General features: G+C 36.8%; 1 protein-coding gene across 6 annotated transcripts in view; it reads right to left on the bottom strand.

The window, feature by feature from the left end:
• Positions 1–18773, bottom strand: part of PIK3R4 (phosphoinositide-3-kinase regulatory subunit 4) — a 73487-nt gene that overhangs the window by 29427 nt on the left and 25287 nt on the right. For all 6 annotated transcript variants that reach the window (XM_059920356.1, XM_059920357.1, XM_059920358.1 and 3 more), the window contains 5 exons: positions 14066–14211; positions 11921–12124; positions 5022–5223; positions 3074–3261; positions 2086–2296 (listed from right to left, as the gene is read on the bottom strand). In XM_059920356.1, coding sequence (XP_059776339.1) covers positions 2086–2296; positions 3074–3261; positions 5022–5223; positions 11921–12124; positions 14066–14211 — 951 coding nt within the window. The remainder of the gene's footprint in view (positions 1–2085; positions 2297–3073; positions 3262–5021; positions 5224–11920; positions 12125–14065; positions 14212–18773) is intronic.

Genomic DNA, 18773 nt, shown 5'->3' with positions numbered 1-18773 from the left:
CTTCTCCAGAGTCTGAGAAGGCACAATAGTCACCTGCTACCTGGAAAAACCCTGACTACTTGCTTAATAGCAAGAGGTAATGACTACCCTGACCTAGAGAAATCAGGCACTAGGGAGGCAGCCCAGTCCTGAAAGCCTCGAAGACCCACCACACCTTCATGTGTGACCTTGGGGTACTTATTTAAACTCTGTGAGCTTCAATTTACTCAAACGTAAAATGAGGGGGAAATTACTTAACCCAAAGGATGACTGTATTGGTAAATGAGATATAAAGAGTCTAATACTGTCCCAGGGCCACAGTAAACACCCAAATGTTGATTTATTTCTTCTCTACCTGCAATCATTTATTCTGTGATATCAACAGGTTGGTATAAACAGTACTATAAATTACAGCCTCAGAATGCCCAAGGATTTTCTAGTACTTTCTTTATGACATCTATACACTTCTGTTTATGTATATTCTTTCTGTGTATAATTAATTTCCTCTAATAAATTATAAATTCCCTGAGGCCAGAGAACTGACTATGTCTTATCCATTCTGAATCATTCATAATACCTAGCATAGGTCTTTACATATAACAATCTTCAATGGTTGATGAATAAACTTTTATATTAGGCATAACATTTAATAATATTTAATATTAATCAATTTTAAAATAAAACAAAACAGAAAGCTATGCTGAAGATTATACTGTATTGGGAGCAGCACTGTGCCTAATTAAGTAATAATAAAGTCATTTTAAAATCAACTTATTTCTTTTACTAAGAAACAAAAATGAAACCAAGACCATTGCCAAACCTGGCATATTCAACGATAGAAAAATGTTTCCCCTTGGATCTCTAGCTCAAATGTGTGGAAAGAACAGCTGAATGCAATTTCTAAGGAGGATATGCTGGATTTGAGAATAATCAAAAACACTTTGCCATGAAGTCTAGATAATCTAGCAGGCTAGGTTGAACATTTCCCCCTAGAGAAAATCAATTTCACACAACCACTCAAGTGTGGAAAGAAAAAATCAGAAGTCCAACAGTCACTGCACATTTCCTGAGCCACAAAATCTGACACCTTTTCTGGGATTACTGAATAAAATGTATAGCTCCACTTTAAAAATGCCACTTATAAAGACAGATTCTATTGTAAAATAGTGTATGGTCAACTTTTTTTGTTTTTAAAGCAGGCCTGGTAAATCATATTGAACTATATTACAGAAACAAACATTCCAGGATATTTATTTCCATAAAAAAAATTTATGTGACTAAAGATGCCACTTACCACTTAATAATATTTCTAAAATCTTTAAATCATTGCTCTCCACCAGAATTTTCCCTGAGTTCACAATGGAAGCCCATGGGAATTCACATGATTTTTCAGTCTCTACACATAAGCACACTACACATTTCTTCTCAGTTTTCAAGTTACATTTTTATTATTAAAATCTATACAGAAACTCATTAAAAATGTTTTTAAAAATCTGCCAATCCAATATCAAAGACTAGCTCCACCACATAACACTAGGCATGTCTGTTAACACAGTGAGCTACAATTTTCATCTGAAATAGAGATCTCTAAGTTTCTTCTAAATCTTCTCAGATTACAGAATTGCTTTCCCCAAAATCTTAATGTTGATGATTGCTGAGTGATGGTTATAGGTGATTTTGTTTTCTTTCTAAAGCACCCATTATTTTCTAAATGTTTTTACCTTTTAGTTTAAATAAAATTAATAGTTATTAAACCCTTCAGAAATAAAAAGCCAGGGTTTACTCTAAGAAGCCTGACATTCAGTGAGAAAGTGGCATGACACTAAGCAGGTAGGTAATACCTAGTACTCTAAATGGGGAACATGGACCACAGACAGGACAAAACAGTAGGTTACTGGCCTAAAAGGCACTGCCACAGCTAAGAAGATCCAAATTTCACAAATAATGACTTGGGATTTCTCACTTATTGGTTCTTCCTGTGGGCTTTCAAAGTGACAGTTTTGTTCCCACTTCCTTTGCCTGGTAACTGATTATCAGTTTCTTCCATCAGATTCCAGGCTCTGGCACCTGGGCTGGAATACAACTACCTATCAATGGCACATTTACCAGGTGGTGGCGGTTTACTCTCCCACTCAGCATTTTCCATCATCTGCTTAGCTATCCTCTCGGCATTACACTGCTCCCGTTTCTGTTGTATGAGTTGCTGAAGCTCAGTTTTACACGTTGTGATCCGAATCTGGTAGGTGGATGGTAAAATTGTACTACTTAAAACCTGTATTGTTGGTTTTCTATTTTGGACATTTGTCGCTTCTGGAACCTGCAAAACAAAAAGAATATACGTATTTATGTCACAAGCAAAGTGTATTTGATGAGAAAAATGTACCCATGTTCTCTCTATTCATTACAGCAGCCTTCTGTCCTTATTAATGTACCGATTTTTAAATCCATTTAAATACAATGACATTTTTTTCAATGAAAGCCTAGTTTAAATGCAGTTTAACCACAAGTTCCAGGGCTCTATATTTTTAAAAAATTATCAGTGTAGCAATAACGTTAAACAAAAATCCTCATTAATTTAACTGAAGAGAATTTTAATTTATCAGTTGGTTCAATTCGTATTTTTCAATTAAAATATAATTGGCTAGGGAAGAGTTACCTCAAATTACAAACTTACTTCAAATATATCAAAATCATGATGACATTTCTCACACAGAGCAAACTTGGGACTTTTCTTCCCAGAAGTATTTTTGCTACTTTACAGATATAATTATGTTATATTAGAAGAAGAATAAGAAGATTTTAAAGGTTCACTGCAGCCTAATTAGAATCACAGTTCATAATGACATCTTCAACCCACAATTTCAGACCACTTTATTGGTGAGTACTCTAAAACGAGACCTTTTTGGTGCTTTCAATACTAGATTTCCCCTTAGCTATAAAGTTAAAGATAAACCTCTCTTAGAAAGAAACATATCCTCCCTAAAGGACAAGTCACTGTATTGATTTTTCCAGTACAGTACACAGCCTTTAAACATCCAAAACAGTAGAACGGGATCCAAAGACAAAAGGCGCTCTACTGCCTGGATGATGATACCTGTGGAGAAGTCGACAAAGGGACACAAATGCCAGCAGAGGACTCGGAACGAGGCGGCTTCCCAGCCTGAATCACCTCCTGGTCACTCCCTTTAGGTAGGGCCTGTGGGATGCTTGGTGGTTCCAGTGACCCAAACATGCTTTTCCACTCTTCATTTACATTTGAGTCTTGTTTTACATGTTTTCTAGCTATGAAAAAAGATTCAGAATAATCTACAACAAATATGTGCTTTTATTGCTCTTTGTGGGGGAAGGGGGACAGCAATGGACTTCATGTGCTATTTGTTCTTTATGATGGCCAATTTATTTATATTTACATATAAACTTGTTAGCTCTCATTTCATCTCTGGGACAGATGGACAGATGCACTATTTCAACAGTGTCAATAATTGACCTAATTGCTTCCTAGTTTCCCAAGGCTAGCTCAATTTCAAGTAACCACTTTATCTGAAGAACCAACAACAAAAAAAACTTTTTCAAATGTCACTGACTACACTGCTAAATATGACCTTTCTATATCCAGTATCAGTTACATGGGGGGAAGAAAAGAATAAAAAGTTAATTGCAATACGGTCACCTCCTGACTACAGATAGGTGAGAAACGCTTTTTGCAAAAACTTTGATTATAAAAAGTACACTAAGTAACAAAGTTTTGGCATTCCAATATGTAACATGAATTGCTCCCATAACTTTGTAAACCTCATAAACTATAAAGTTGAATGATATATTACTATATTATTTTGCAAAAATTAAATAAAACATACTGTTTCACAACTTGCTTTTTCTCCTACTTAACTAAATACAGCTGAACATTTAACCATTATCCTATTAATGGACATTTCAATTATTTCCTTTTTCACTGAGAACATTCTTATACATATTTCTTCACATGTCTGTCAGCGTTTCTATGAGAAATTTCCAATAGTAAGTCAAATAGTAAAAAAAAGAATATGTTCAATTTATAATCTCACCAACAGTGAGTGAAAACGCCCATTTCCCTGCCCCCTTGCTAACACAGGCATCATTAGTCTTTGCTAATCACACAGGCAGAGAATGGCATCTCATTTCTATTTGCATTCATTTAATTGTTGACGTTTCAAACGTGTATTTCTATTCTATCACTTGTATGTTCAAATCCTTCCTTATTTTTCTTTCGGATGCTTGCAGTTTTTCTTTCGGATGCTTGCAGTTTTTCTTATTAACCTGTACGAATACTTTACATTTTATGGCTGCAAACCGTTAATAATTAAGTTGCAAATACTTTATTCCAAGTTCAGCAGTTAGAAGGTTTTTTTAAATGTAATTCGTCAGCTGCCCTCAAAATCTGATACTGGAATAGAGGGATCTTAAAAGGCATGTGCTTGGAAGTGAGTGTATCTCCAAAAAGGGTTAAAGGAAGAATGCATGAGATCTTAAAACCCTCACACAATCAGAGTCAATGTCACTGTCACAAGAGCCAGACAGTTTTAAATCTCAAGACTTCAAGTGGTATAGGTGTCTCTAGTCTCTCCTTTGCAAGACTATTCTTTTCAATTCACTGGGCGTTACCTACTAGCAGCAAGCTAGGAAACTTTACCTCATTTCATATAGACTATTGGCCTTTCGCTGGTGTTTAAAGGACTAAAAAACAGAATTTCACCTTCAATAATATACTTCCACAGAAGCAAGAGGAGGGCTTTGGAGTCAGGCTTTGGTTTGAATTCTGACTCTGACACATACAGACCTGTGAATTTGGAAGGTTACTTAATTTCTTAACTGTTAGTCCACTTCTCCACTTTTCCTCCCCCAAATCTTCCTGCTATGTAATGGAGTCACTCACTCACTATATTTGAAAGTTCTATATCTGGGAAATGTGACTTTTTATAGTTTTACTACTAATCAGCTAAAACTAGCCTTATGAAATAACTAATAATAACAAGCTAAACATACACACACATAAATGTACTAACCTCGCTTGTCATCTGGTTCCTGTTTGGTTTTAACAAGATCAACTTGTCTCCCAGTTATGCCTAAGGCTGCCAAGTCAATTACACCTTTCTGACTACTATCATGGAGATGGCTCTGGTCCACTATATTGGCCTTTGCTTTGTTAGATTTCATCATGAAGTCTTTCAGTGCCAAGAGTTTGTCTTCCTCTTCCTCCGTCATTCCCTAAAACCAAATGAAACCATATGTCCTGGGGTTTTTTTTTGCAAGTAATAACAGGCCTCAAAATGACTAACAGCTGAAGGGTCAAACCACTCAGTTTAAAATTTCAGAGTCAGAATGGTAAAATGAAGCAAGCAAAGGCAAGAGAAACAGAAATTTATCAATAAAGAACAACATCTCATAACTCTGATCTCCCAGAACACTCTCCCTCTACTGTGGCATCTTCCACCTTGTATCATGATTTATATCTTAACATTCTTTCTAAAAGGCGACATTCAAATATAATTCATCTTTGAAATCTCCAAAGAACTTAATACAGTGCCTGGTACCTAGCAGATCTTTAATATATAACTTTGAATAAACAAACATTTAGTATCTGAACAAAAATTCTGGAAATATAATATGAAGCAAAAGAAAGTGTATGTACTTCAACTTGGTCCCTAGATGCGTTGAGAATACACAGTGGGACACTGTTGTGAAGGCACTCTGATATATAAAGCATTCTGCACACCTCAGGGACTGACAGGCAAATGTAAGCAACACACCCACCAGCATTCCAGGGTAACAGGATGACTGGAGTCGGGCTACCTCGGTTCAAATTCCAGCCCCATTACTTACAATCTGTATGACCATGGGCAAGCTACCCACTTTCTCTGGACCTCTATTTATCTATAATGAGGATAATTACTGGCACCCATCTCATAAGGTTATTATCAAATTTTAATAAGTTAATCCACCCAAGACACTTCAAATTGTCTGACAGCTAAAGAATACTAATTAATTTAAATAATGAATTCAATGTGCAACTTAAATATTCTGGTACATGGAACAGTTCTGCATTTTCTTAACTTTCCAACCATCCACAGACTCCTCTAGAATGTTTTTATTATGCAAATGAAAAAAAATAAAATGACAATTCCCTAAGGCCTCGATCTAAAATCCCTCTAAAACTGGAGTTTAAGGTAACAGTCACAATCTGCTGGCACAAGAGGACACAAACTCTAGAAAGTCAGAAAGCTAAGAAATTCCTTGTTTCTTAAAATAACATTAAAGTAGTGATATAATAATTATAAGGGATCCTTGACTGAATATTTTCCAATATTAACCTGAAATTCATTTATTTACACTTCTCCTAAAATTTGCCTGGACAATCTTACAGCTGTGGTTAAGAGTTCTACTCTTTTTTTCGTCTATGTTTCAGCTCACAAGGAGGCTCTGCTTTAGTCCACACAAGGGAAGGCCATCATAAGGCCATAATGAAGGCTGAAGTGGAGAGATATCCCAACCACGGAGGAGCTCTGAACATATTTTGCAGAGCAAAAGCAGCCAGACACAAAAGTCACATATCATACGATCCCATTTACGTGAAATATCCAAAACAGGCAAATTCATAGAAACACAAAGTAGATTTACTGGTTGCCAGGGGGAGAAGCAAATGCGGAAATGACAACTAACTGGAATGGGGTTTCTTTTTAGGCTGATGAAAATGCTCTGGAATTAGACAGTGGTGATGGTTTCACAACTTTGGGAATACACTAAAAACCACTGAATTGTACACTTTAAAAGAGGGAATTTTATTGTGTGTGAATTATATCTCAATAAAAAATGTTAGAAGTGCACCATCAAAAAAAGAAAAAACCCTGACAAGGACAATTACAAGGAAGGAAAAGTCATTCATGAGTCTAAATAAAAAAATATTTAAAAAAAATAAGTATCAGCAAATGAAATCCAGACTGCATAAAAACATTTTGCATAATATTTATATTACTTTATATTATTTAAATTGAGTTTATATTTATTATTTTTATGTATTTTACAATAAAAATGTATTTAAATATAATATGCTAAAGTTGTGATTAGTCCAAAAATCTAGGTTAAAAGGTTGATATGACATAGGAAAATCAGTATAGTTAACCACATTAACAGAATATAAAAGAAAAACCATGCAATGATCTCAATAGATAAAGAAAAGACATTTGATAAAATTTAACATTCTTCCACAATAATCCTCTTAGCAAGCCAGAAATAGAAGAGAATTTCCTTAATCTAATAAAAAGATTGTACCAAAAAAACTATTAACAAACATCACACTAAATAGTATAATGTTGAGAGTTTTCCCACTGAGATGAGAAACAAGACAAGAATGCCCACTATCACAAACTCCATTTACACTACACTGAAGATCCTCCTCATTTAAATAAGGCAAGGAAAACAAAAGGATTCACACAGGGGAAAAATGAATAATATTGTTACTACTATTCACACATGGTAGGACTGTGAATGTACAAACTCAAAAGAAGCACATAAGCAAGTTATTAGAATTGCTAAGTCAGACAAGGTTGCTGGATACAAGATCAGTAAACAAATTTTTTTCTATATACCAGCTGCAAAAACAATTTTTTAATATACCAATTATAATAGCATTAAAAGTCAAATACCCAAAATATTTATAATAAAAGATGCATAAAGCTCTACAAAGTAAACCATAAAACATCATTGCGATAAATTAAAGATCTAATTAAATGAAGACACGTACCATGTTCATGGACTGGAGGCCTCACTGTCAAGATCTGATTCTCTCCTATAGGTTCCAATGCAATCTCAATCAACATACCAACAATTTTTTTTATTAAAGTGACAAGATGAAATATTTCGAAAATGTATATGGAAATGCAAAGGACAAAGGACAGCCAAGACAACCTTGAAAAAGCAAAACAAGCTGGGAGATTCTGCTCTAACCGGAGGTCAAGCCCAGCAAACTGCAATACTAGTGTGAGTCCATTAACATGCCCTCAGACTTCTGCTTCCGGCCATGATGTATAACAGGGACAAGATTTACCCTCCCATTTTAAACAACTTTAAAACCAGAGAAAAAACTATGAAACAACACTTTCAGACACTGGAAAACAGGAAGCACATGGCTGTGATTCCCCAAGATAAAGGTGAGTCCTACGACTGTCCCAGCTTACTCTGTGAAGAGTTTCCAGGCCATGGAACTCAAATAGGGTTCAATAAAGCCACGTTCAAGAGACAAATCAGAGTTCCAGGAAGCCAAAAGGCTAAATGTGTGGGGCAGAGACCTGGAGAAGAGGGATCCGGCACAGAGCAAGAGCTATGGTCAGGGCTCCTCCAATCCTCCACTGAGTGCTGAACTACATGTGTGTGAACCGAATCACCTGGGACCAGGGAAAGGCAACCAGAAAGCAGTAAGCCAAACAATCCCAGAGCTCACACAGGGCTGGGGATCACTCATGTTCCTACCAGCCAGAGGTGAGAGACCTCACCAGACAGAGCATCATGTCCTCACAAGTCCTTAGGAGTCAAGCTAAATTGGCCACTGACCCAAGGCTGCTCTGGATCTGCCCTAACAAAGCTCAATAACAAGGCTTAACAGGATCAAACCAATTCCAAGTAACATTAACTGTAGAACAAATCCAACACTATACAGCCATCCCCAGGACCCCCATGGATAACAAAATACAGAGATGTTCAAGTCGCTTATATAAAATGGCAGCGTAGTATTTGCATGGAACCTACAAACATACTCCTGTATACTTTAAATCATCTCTAGATAACTTATAATACCTAAAACAATGTAAATGCTATGTAAACAGTTGTAAATATAACTATGTAAATAGTTACCAGCATGAGGCAAATTCAAGCTTTGCTTTTTGGAACTTTGTGGAGTTTTTGTTTTTTTTTTAATATTTTCGATCCACAGTTGGTTGAATTCATGGATGTGGAACACATGGATACAGAGGGCCAACTGTATAAAGGGATTCAGCACCCAACAGCATAAAAGTCACAATCAACAGAGAATGAAAAATGGATGGCCAGGAGTCAGAGGTTAGAGGAAAAGTTACATTTTATTATATATACATTTTATTATATTTACATTTTATTATATATCTTCTTATATACCTTTTCAATTTTACACCTTGTGTCTATACTACCCAGTCAAAAAAAATTTTAATTAAAAATATTTAAAAGTTTAAAATGTAAAGTATTTGTCATTTTTTAAAGTAAGGAGTGAAATCATTTTGTACTCTGTATTAGTGTCTGATTAAATAAATAAGAAAAAAAAAAACAGGGAGCTCTCATAGATGAGATCAATCTAAAACAGCCCTGCCATTTGTCATCTCCAGATGGTAAGTCCTATTGAAAATCTGGAGTATAGGCAGATTCCAACTCCCACATGTTCCAAAAGTGTTCTTTAAGTCTATTATCTGGTGCTCTGAACATACCACAGAAACAATGCTAGGCTGCTCTGGAAAGGCCTATTTTACTCACACTGTATCTCAAGCGTCCTCAAGTGGTCCTACACAAAAGAGCACTGCAGAACCCCAAGTAAAAAAAAATTCTGCAGGAGGTTTCAGAATTCCCACTTGCAGAGGTTAAAAACATGTCTCTTCCCTCTGTATCCCTGACTTTAGGAAAAGGACTCAATTCCTACCTCCAAAGCGCCCCCTGGCTCCAAGCCTCTTCTAGTAATCCCAAGAAACTGTAGTGCAGGGACCAAAAAGAAGGAAAGGCAGAGAAAGGGCTCGCAAAGGGCTGGAAGAGATGAGCCGCCCAAGGACTTCTTCCTAAGTCCACATAAAACTCAAGCAAGCCTTTCAGCTTTAGCTCCCTGTCCTCTGTTTATTTTGAGAGGCAAGATGGCACAGTGGGGGGCGTGTGGAGTAAAGACAGGTTCAGGTTCCAATGTTACTTTTGAAACTTACTGAACAGTGTGCGCGCACAGGAAGTTAACTACACTCACTGAGCCTCAGTGTTCTTATCTAATAAAATGGTGCTAACTATTGTTCAAGCTTATTTCAAGGACAGTCACACAATATAGAAGGTATAGACTCACTGTACGTCCTCAAACAACGGAAGCCAGTGTTGTGCTGTTACTTCTGAGGACCTCAGAGACTCTGGCCTGCTGTTCCTTCCACCAGCAGCAACTACACCTTGATAAAGAGTATTCCTGCCCCTGAGGAGTCTGCTAAGATTATTATTCACAGAAACAACATAAAACAGGGGATTCCATATTCCCCTTTTCCACTCATACAAATGAGAGATGAATGAAATACATCAAGCACTGACACGTAGAGGAATACAAGTCAGTGGGTTTAGTGATTTCATCATGGCACCAGTGATGGGGGCTGGCACTGAGGGAGCAGCAATGGTGGGAGGGTTTGGGAGAAGAGCAGCAGGAAGCAGGAAGTAGAAAGACTATAGAAATTGCCCCTTCCCTCTCCCTCCTTTTACCCATGGCAGTGGAAAACTGACACCCGCGGCAAGGTGAAAAGCAAGTATTAGGAATTACAGTGGCTCCCTGAAGTAACTAATGACTTACAAAGAAGAGAAAACTTCAGTATAGAAGCTTTCAACTTAACATACAGGATTTGCAGGAGAGAGAGAAATACAAAGAATCGCACCATCCAAGCTCAAAGAAACTTCTAAATTGGGGTGGTTTTTACTGCATGCTGAAATCTTGTTAAGGACTACTTACTCAGGAGAAACAACTGAAAAATGTGATTCAATACCCAATTTTCCATAAACTGGAAAATACATCTAATGTACAAGCCAATGTTAAAAGAAAACTCAAAGAAAAAGCTCTCTGGCAATTCAAGTCACATCAAAGGGAAGTCTTCTGAAATATAGGAAATAGAACCACTGGCCTAGAAGGGACATTCAGAGGCAGCTCTAGTTTCCAGATAAACTTAGACCTAAAAGAACCAAGATGGTTATTGACCAGCCTCCCACAGAAGTCTATTCCAACATTCAATCACCCAAACCAATGTCTGGGCATCAAACAGCACTGTACATTAGGTGACAAGTACAATACATGAAAGGATTTACAGCCCAAAGCTGACCAATTCTCTCTCTGCGACGGAAGTATTTTCTCATCTTCTTTTCTCTTAAACAAGACAATGACGGATACTCATTCTCTTAACCAAGACGTCCTGCAGACTTAAAGACAGTCAGGTGTCCCTCAGTATTCGCTTTAAGGCTCATAGAACATTTATTCAGAAACCATAGCCTTTATTTCTAACCAGTTTCACTCCTACCTTGTCTTCTCCAAGATCCACACATTCCCTCCTAACACAGGATGCTGAATCTAGATTTAATACTTCTAAAGAGGACTTACTAATGCCAAGCCTAATAAAAAGATTACTTCCTAGTTCTAACGAGATTTGTTAAAAGGATCCAACTTTTAAGATACAGCAGTAAACTGCTGGTTTATTCAATCTAAGACGCATTATAAATCCCAGTTATTTTAGCTGTTTGCATGTAGTGAAGACTCTCTAAATTTGAATTGAAATAAACCAGGATTTTTCTGCATTGCATCTGTGTTTTGTACTATTCCTTCTAACTGAATTTCATTATATTTTTGATGAAATATGAAATGCAATCAAGGATATTACTTAAATCTAAGGTTATACCTACTCTTTCCCTCATTTACATAGCCAGTAATCACAAAAAAACGTACTAGGTCTCCCATGATTCCTTATTTAGCTCAACCCAATGCCTTATCATCATCATAATATGTCTTAGATACCAAAGCAAATGCATATTTGCCAGATTTATTTACTCATTTGTTATGATACAACTTAATCAAAATATTTTTAAATATTTTTAAGAGTGACATGGATACCTCAATGTTTTAATAAAATTTGCATTTAAATGTAAGATTTCAGAAAGGTGATACAACCTGTGAGAGCAATTTCTTCAGAAGTTGTGCTATGGCAGGGTCCTCAGGTGGAGGGCAGTCAGGAAGAGACCCATTTCGTTTCTTCTGACGCATGTGAAGATGTCTGAACAAGCTAGTAATATCTTTAGACCTCAAAGCATAATCAAATATAGAACGACTTACTGGCTCTTTTAAAACACTGAGTAGAACAAGTTTTCTTTCAATCTATATTAGAAAAATAAAAAGAATCAGCCAAAGATACAACATAGAGTACATCTGTTTTCAAATTCAATAAATACATAACCTGTGTAAAGTTAACATAGATATTCATTTTCTAAGAAAATGGGAGATATCAATATCTGCAATTTTTGCTTAGAAGAAAAAAGAATACCAGTGACCTTTAGAGAGCTACGGTATTTCTTCATTCATTGTTAGCATCTGAGTACACATCTGTGTCTATCATACTTGAATACTACTAATAAATACTCAGACTAGGAAAGTTTAGATCCCAAGTTTTCTAGATCCCAAAATGTCAGATGACTTCCTAGATCTAAAAAGTACCTGCAGTTCACAGAGTCAAGTAGCCAAAAGTACTGATCCAGAGAAGATGCTCAACAGCCACCCTTCAGCCATCAGGTTTTCCCAATAGCTTCAACCACTTCCAAAAAACATTACTGTCTCCACAGAGTTCATAAAATCCCTCCTTTTTTAATCCCCAAGAATACTCTCCTTGCCAATGCACTTACTTATAATAAAAAGGATGAGCATTACTAAACAGTAACCAAGAGGACTTTCTTTAGACATATTTAACTACCTGGTAAGTTGGCCAGTAGAAACCAGCATAAAAAGGTATCTTTTGTCTAATCCAAACTGCAGAAAGGTAAAAATTATGAAGCATATAGATAATCAGTCTCTCAACTCCTGAGCCTGGCCTTTCAAAATATAAAACAATGATAAAAGCAAAAAGTAATAATAATTTCTGAGAAAACAAAGAGAATGGTGATTTCTAACAAACCACTTACATATCAGATTTATTTTAGTAAGCCACAACTAAAAGTTATTACAAACACATGCAATTTTCAATCCCAGAAACACTTTCTTTTTCTTTCATTATGAGTTTAAGAGCCAAACTTCTAAATACAATAAGTAGTCAAAGTAGTAGGAATCTCTAGACCTGATTTCCAAGGAAGCCTTAATAAACTTCAAAAAGGGGGGACATATTTTCTAGCAATATTATCCATCTTTCACGGATATATAAATTTTCCTTGGGATAAAAATTTTAAAATCTACAAACTCTATGAAATAGAGAATGATGATTTCCCAAATTGGATTAATCTATTATGAAAAGTAAGGACTGAAGGCAGTCAAAGCCACTTGTTTGCAGAGGATATCCAAGGCCATTTTCTCCAACCACAGGGAAGGCGCACTGGGGCTTATACAAGTAAGAGAAAGCTAGAGAGGAATGGGAATTTGCAAAAGAAAAATAGAGTTTTAGTAAAAAAATAGGACATTTTAGGATGTTTTAACAGCCAGAATCATCTCTCAACAGTCCATTCAATTTAAATATCTATTTTGATAGTTGGCTGTCCAGCAAAATGAAGGGTATAAACACTGACAAACTGGTAAATAACTGCCTTGTACAAACCAAAGACCCAAAGTTTATCATCAAGTGCTACACTGCTTGGTAAGCAGGGGGAGGGAGGGAGTAAGAGGGGTGGGGTAGTCATTAGATTTAAAAAAAAAAAAAAAAAACAGAACCAGTTAGTGCTCCAAAAACAAACTTTTGAAAAAGACTTTTTCAAATTTATTATAAATGTGGACTTGGACTGAAATCAGTTATACTTTTATAACAAAAGCAGGTCCATTAATATACGTTTCTGCTATATTTACTTAATAGCAGATGCTTTACAACACTGCACAAAAGGAAAAAGGATGAACTACTGAGTGCTGCATTACGTACAACATGATGTACACGTAAGTCTCTTGAACTTCTCTCACCTTCCAAAGTGTTTGTTCCATTAACATTAACTAGCTTGAAAGGAATGTGAAAATGCTGTAGCCCAATTTAAATCTTTAAAATTTTAAATAAAAATAGGACTCTCTAAACCTTTCTTTAAAGGGGCACAGTTTGGAGGGAAGATTGATTCCAAGTTGGAACATGCATACCTGTATTATTGGTTGAGTAATATACGGGTCAAGGTAAGGCATCAGTTTGCAGTAGACATCAGCTGTGCTTATTTGGTGAGCTACCACTGTGATAAATCCCACAGCACCATAGCGTATCCACAGATTGGGATGACACAGAAAGGGGGCTAAGAGGGAAAAAAAGGTATGGATTAAACGATGTTCATAAACAGTCTCACACCATCGAGATAAACAAATTTTCACCTTATAACACAATTGATAATTATACCAAATGTTACTATCAGGTTGCCTTCATATACTCAATTATCCTGGGACTTAAACTGAACCAAGTGAACATACTGCTATTATAATATTTCCTACCATAAATATCAGCAATACCATAGAAGAGTAAAAATAGCTACCTCTTTTCTTGGGATTTAAATTGTTATATTTTTAGTCAGGGCTGAAGATCAGTGGGCATATACTCAGTTACAAGACTGGGTTAAAAACTATTGGAGAGAGACATAAAAAGTCCCAACAGTATATAGCAAACTATTACTCCCCCACCCAATACCTCCACAAAGTCCAAGGACATACCATTTACCACATAAAGGACAAAGAAACTGAGTTGTTTCTCCTCCAAGCCACAGCTTAAATTAAGGGAATGATTTCGCCTGACTGACATTCTTTTTAATGCAAAGATTTGATGACATCAAATACAGTACTCATAAATTCATTCACAAGGCGTTATGAATGGAAACTAAAAGCCAGAAAACATATGATGCCCATTCTTAAAGAGTTTAAGATATAAGAAAATTAAATGAATATTTTTTCACACCTTTTATTTTAACTATTTTCTGTACTACACCTAAAGTCAATGATTCAACTAACTGAAATAAGATTTAGAATAAAATTCAAACATCCAAACTAACCTGATTTAGAATAAAATTCAAACTTCTAAAAGCAAAAAAAAAGTATTTGTTCTGAGGATGTAAAAGCATCAGCATTTAGAGAATACTAATTTTATAAGAAATTCAGGCTAATAGAGAAATAAGAATATTATCACAGTGATGTCAACATCATGGTGGAGTGAGATGCTCCCTTTGTGTCTCCCCTTTAATCTACAACCAGTAAAACATCCACAGCTCAACAGAGGTGCCTCTGCCCAACACAGCAGATGCAGGAGAATTCCACTTATCTGTACATCTAGAGGTGGGTGGACTGGCACAAACAGAGGAGGTAGAACCAGGAGAACAGCACAGGTGGTGACTGCAGTCCTGGACCTCTGACCATGGCAGCTGAGCCTGCGGCCCCAGAAAACATGGTGGCAGCAGGGGAGGTGGTACACACGACTCTGCCCTTCCCCCACAGCAGCAGCCACAGGTAACTGGGCAGCAACAGCAGTGGGGCCTGGGACCCCATCCCTCCAGCCACAGAGGGACCCACAACTCTGGCCCCCCACACCTCCACCCACAGCAGCAAAGTCCTCGAACCTTACAATACCAGACACGGCAGAGATGCCCATGCAATCCCAGCTCCACGCCATCTTCCCCCTCATCCTGTGACAGTGGAGCCTGGGACTCAGAGGATCCTGGGCGTGGCAGGAGAGCTCACTATCCTGGTGCCCCAGGCAATGACACCAGCAACACTGGCAGCAGCAAGGCACCAACAACACCAGAGGCACAAGAAGCAATAATGAGGTCACAGGGCGACACCTCTAACAGAGGCAGTGGAGGGTGGAAACTGTAGACTCTCAAATATAACCAGAGGCAGCTCAGGTAAAAGAAATTAAAAACCTGTGCTGTCGGGCCACTTACTGGAAAACAAAGAGAAAGACCTCTAACTTCCAACCTGCTGAATCATTAGAATCAAGTAGAAAGGTTTTTACTACTTCAAAGGCACAGGAAGAGGAACAACTCATCAAGCACCATGAAGAACCACAGTAACATTGTACCACCAAAAAGGAAATGAAAATTCTCCAGAAACTAAAGTCAAAGAATACTGAGATCTGACAGAGAATTCCAAAGAGCTGTCACGAAGAAACTCAACGAGCTACAAGAAAACTCACAGAGACAGTTCAATGAGCTCAGGAATAAAACTAATGAACAGAAGGTACACTTTACCAAAGAGACTAAAACTCAAAAAAAGAACCAAACAAATCTGAAGCTGAAGAACTCAATAAACGAGTTGGAGAATGCAATTAGAAAGCACTGGAAATGGAGCAGACCACATGGAAGACAGAATTAGTGAGCTCGAAGATAGAAAACTAGAAATCTAAAAGTAGAAGAAAGAGAAATAAGATATTTAAAAACAGGAAGTTCTACAAGAGCTATCAGACTCCTTTAGGAAGGACAACATTAGGCTAATAGGTATCCCAGGAGAAGAGAAGGAGAAGGAAACAGAGTTTATTTAAAGAAATAATAGCTGAGAACTTCCCAAGCCTGGGGAAGGAACCAGATATACAAGTCCATGAAGCTAAGAGAACACCTAATTACCTCAATGCAAAAAGACCTTCTCCAAGACATATTATACTAAAATTGTCAAAAATCAATGACAAAGAAAGAATTTTAAAGGTAACCGACAAAGGAACCCCACTCAGGCTACCAGCAGATTTCTCAGCAGAAACTCTACAGGCAGGAGGGAATGGAATGACATTCTCAAAACACTGAAAGATAAAAACTGTCACCCAAGAATACTCTAGCCAGCAAAGTTATCATTCACATATGAAGGAGAAATAAAGACTTTCCCAGACAAACAAAAGCTGAGGGAGTTCATCAACACTAGACCTGCCATCTACCAGAAACAAAAAGGCAGAAGTACACAGAACTTTGAGTAAGGTGATAAATAGACAGACTCAGAAAATAGCAACTCTTTATGAGAACAGGTTTTTAAACACTTTATTATAGCATAATAAAGGAGGTTAAAGGGGGAAGGAAAGCAGAAAAAATAACTATAGCTACTTCAATTTGGTAACAAACTCACAACATAAAAAGGGATCATTTGAGACAACAAAAAGACAAAGAGGGAAGCAGAAAAGGACAGAACCCATAGAGGTAAATGAAGATGCCATCAGTAGAAAAAGGATTATTTTACCTATGCAATGTTTTATACAAACCTCATGGTAACCACAAAACATAAATCTAGAGCACAGAGAGGAAACATTAAAAAAATGAGGAAACTGAGAAAAAAAAAATCACAGAAAACCACCAAACCAAAATGGCAAACAGAAACACAAGGAAAAAGAAACAATGAAGATATAGAGCAACCAGAAAACAAAAGAGTAAATGGCAGTACTAAGTCCTCATCTATCAATAATCACCCTAAATTTAAATTGATTGACTTCACCAATCAAAAGACACAGAGTGGCCAGATGGATTAAAAACAAGACCCAACTATATGCTGCCTCCAGGAGACTCACCTCAGCTCTGCAGACAGACACAGGATCAAAGTGAAGGGATGGAAGATGACACTCCAAATTACAGCCTAAAGAGAGGGAATGTAGCCAAACTCATATCAAGTAAAATAGACTTCAAGCCAAAGAAAGGTAACAAAAGACAAAGATGGACAATATATAATGATAAACAGGGCAATTCATTGAAAAGATATAACAGTGATTAATATACATATATACACCTAACATAGGAGCATCAAAGTATACAAAACAATTATTAACAGACCTAAAGGGAGAAACTGACAGCAACACAGTAACAGTAAGGGCTTTAACACCCCACTTACATAAATGGGTAAATCATCATCCAGACAGAAATAAACCCACACATGTGGACAACAAAAGAGCACAGAACATACAATGGAGAAAGGACAGTCTCTTAAATGGTATTGGGAAAACTAGACAATGACATGCAAAAAAGTGAAACTAGACCACTATCTCTCACCATACACAAAAATTAACTCAAAATGGATTAAAGACCTGAAAGCACACAACCACTAAAAGAAAATATAAGCAGCATGCTCTCTGACATCAGTCTTAGCAAAAATCTTTCTAGCTATGTCTCCTTGGGCAAGAGAAACAAAAGCAAAAATAAATAAATGGGACTACACCAAACTAAAAAGCTTCTGCACAGCAAAAGGAACCATCAACAAAACAAACAGACAACCTACTGAGTGGAAGAAGATATATGCAAGTCACATATCTGATAAGGGGTTAATGCCCAATATATATAAAGAACTCATACAACTCAACAACAAAAAAAACAACCAACCTAAACAAAAAATGGGCAAAGGAGCTGAACAAACATCTTTCCAAAGAAGACATACAGTTGGCTGGCAGACACATGAAAAGATGTTCACCATCACTAATTATAAGGGAAATGCAAATCAAAACTACAATGAGCCATCACATCACATCCATCAGAATGGCTACTATCAAAAAGATGAGAAATAGTAAGTGTTGGAAAGGATGTGTAGAAAAGGAAACCTCATATACTGTGGGAATGTAAATTGGTACAGCCACTATGGAAAACAGAGTGGAAATTCCTCAAAACATTTAGAACTACCATAAGATCCAGCTATTTTGGGTTATTTATCCAAAGAGTAAGAAAATACTAATTCAAAAAGATACATGCACCCCTATGTTCATCATAGCTTTATTTACAATAGCCAAGATATAGGAGCAACCTAAGTGCCCATCAATGGATGTAGAAGATGTGGTATAAATATGCAATGGAATATTACTCAGCCATTAAAAAAGGTGAAATCTTGCCATTTGCAACAACGTGGATGGACCCTGAGT

Source organism: Balaenoptera ricei, chromosome 4 (genome assembly GCF_028023285.1).
Source record: "Balaenoptera ricei isolate mBalRic1 chromosome 4, mBalRic1.hap2, whole genome shotgun sequence".
NCBI lineage: Eukaryota > Metazoa > Chordata > Mammalia > Artiodactyla > Balaenopteridae > Balaenoptera > Balaenoptera ricei.
This window is presented reverse-complemented; position numbering and strand designations above follow the sequence as displayed.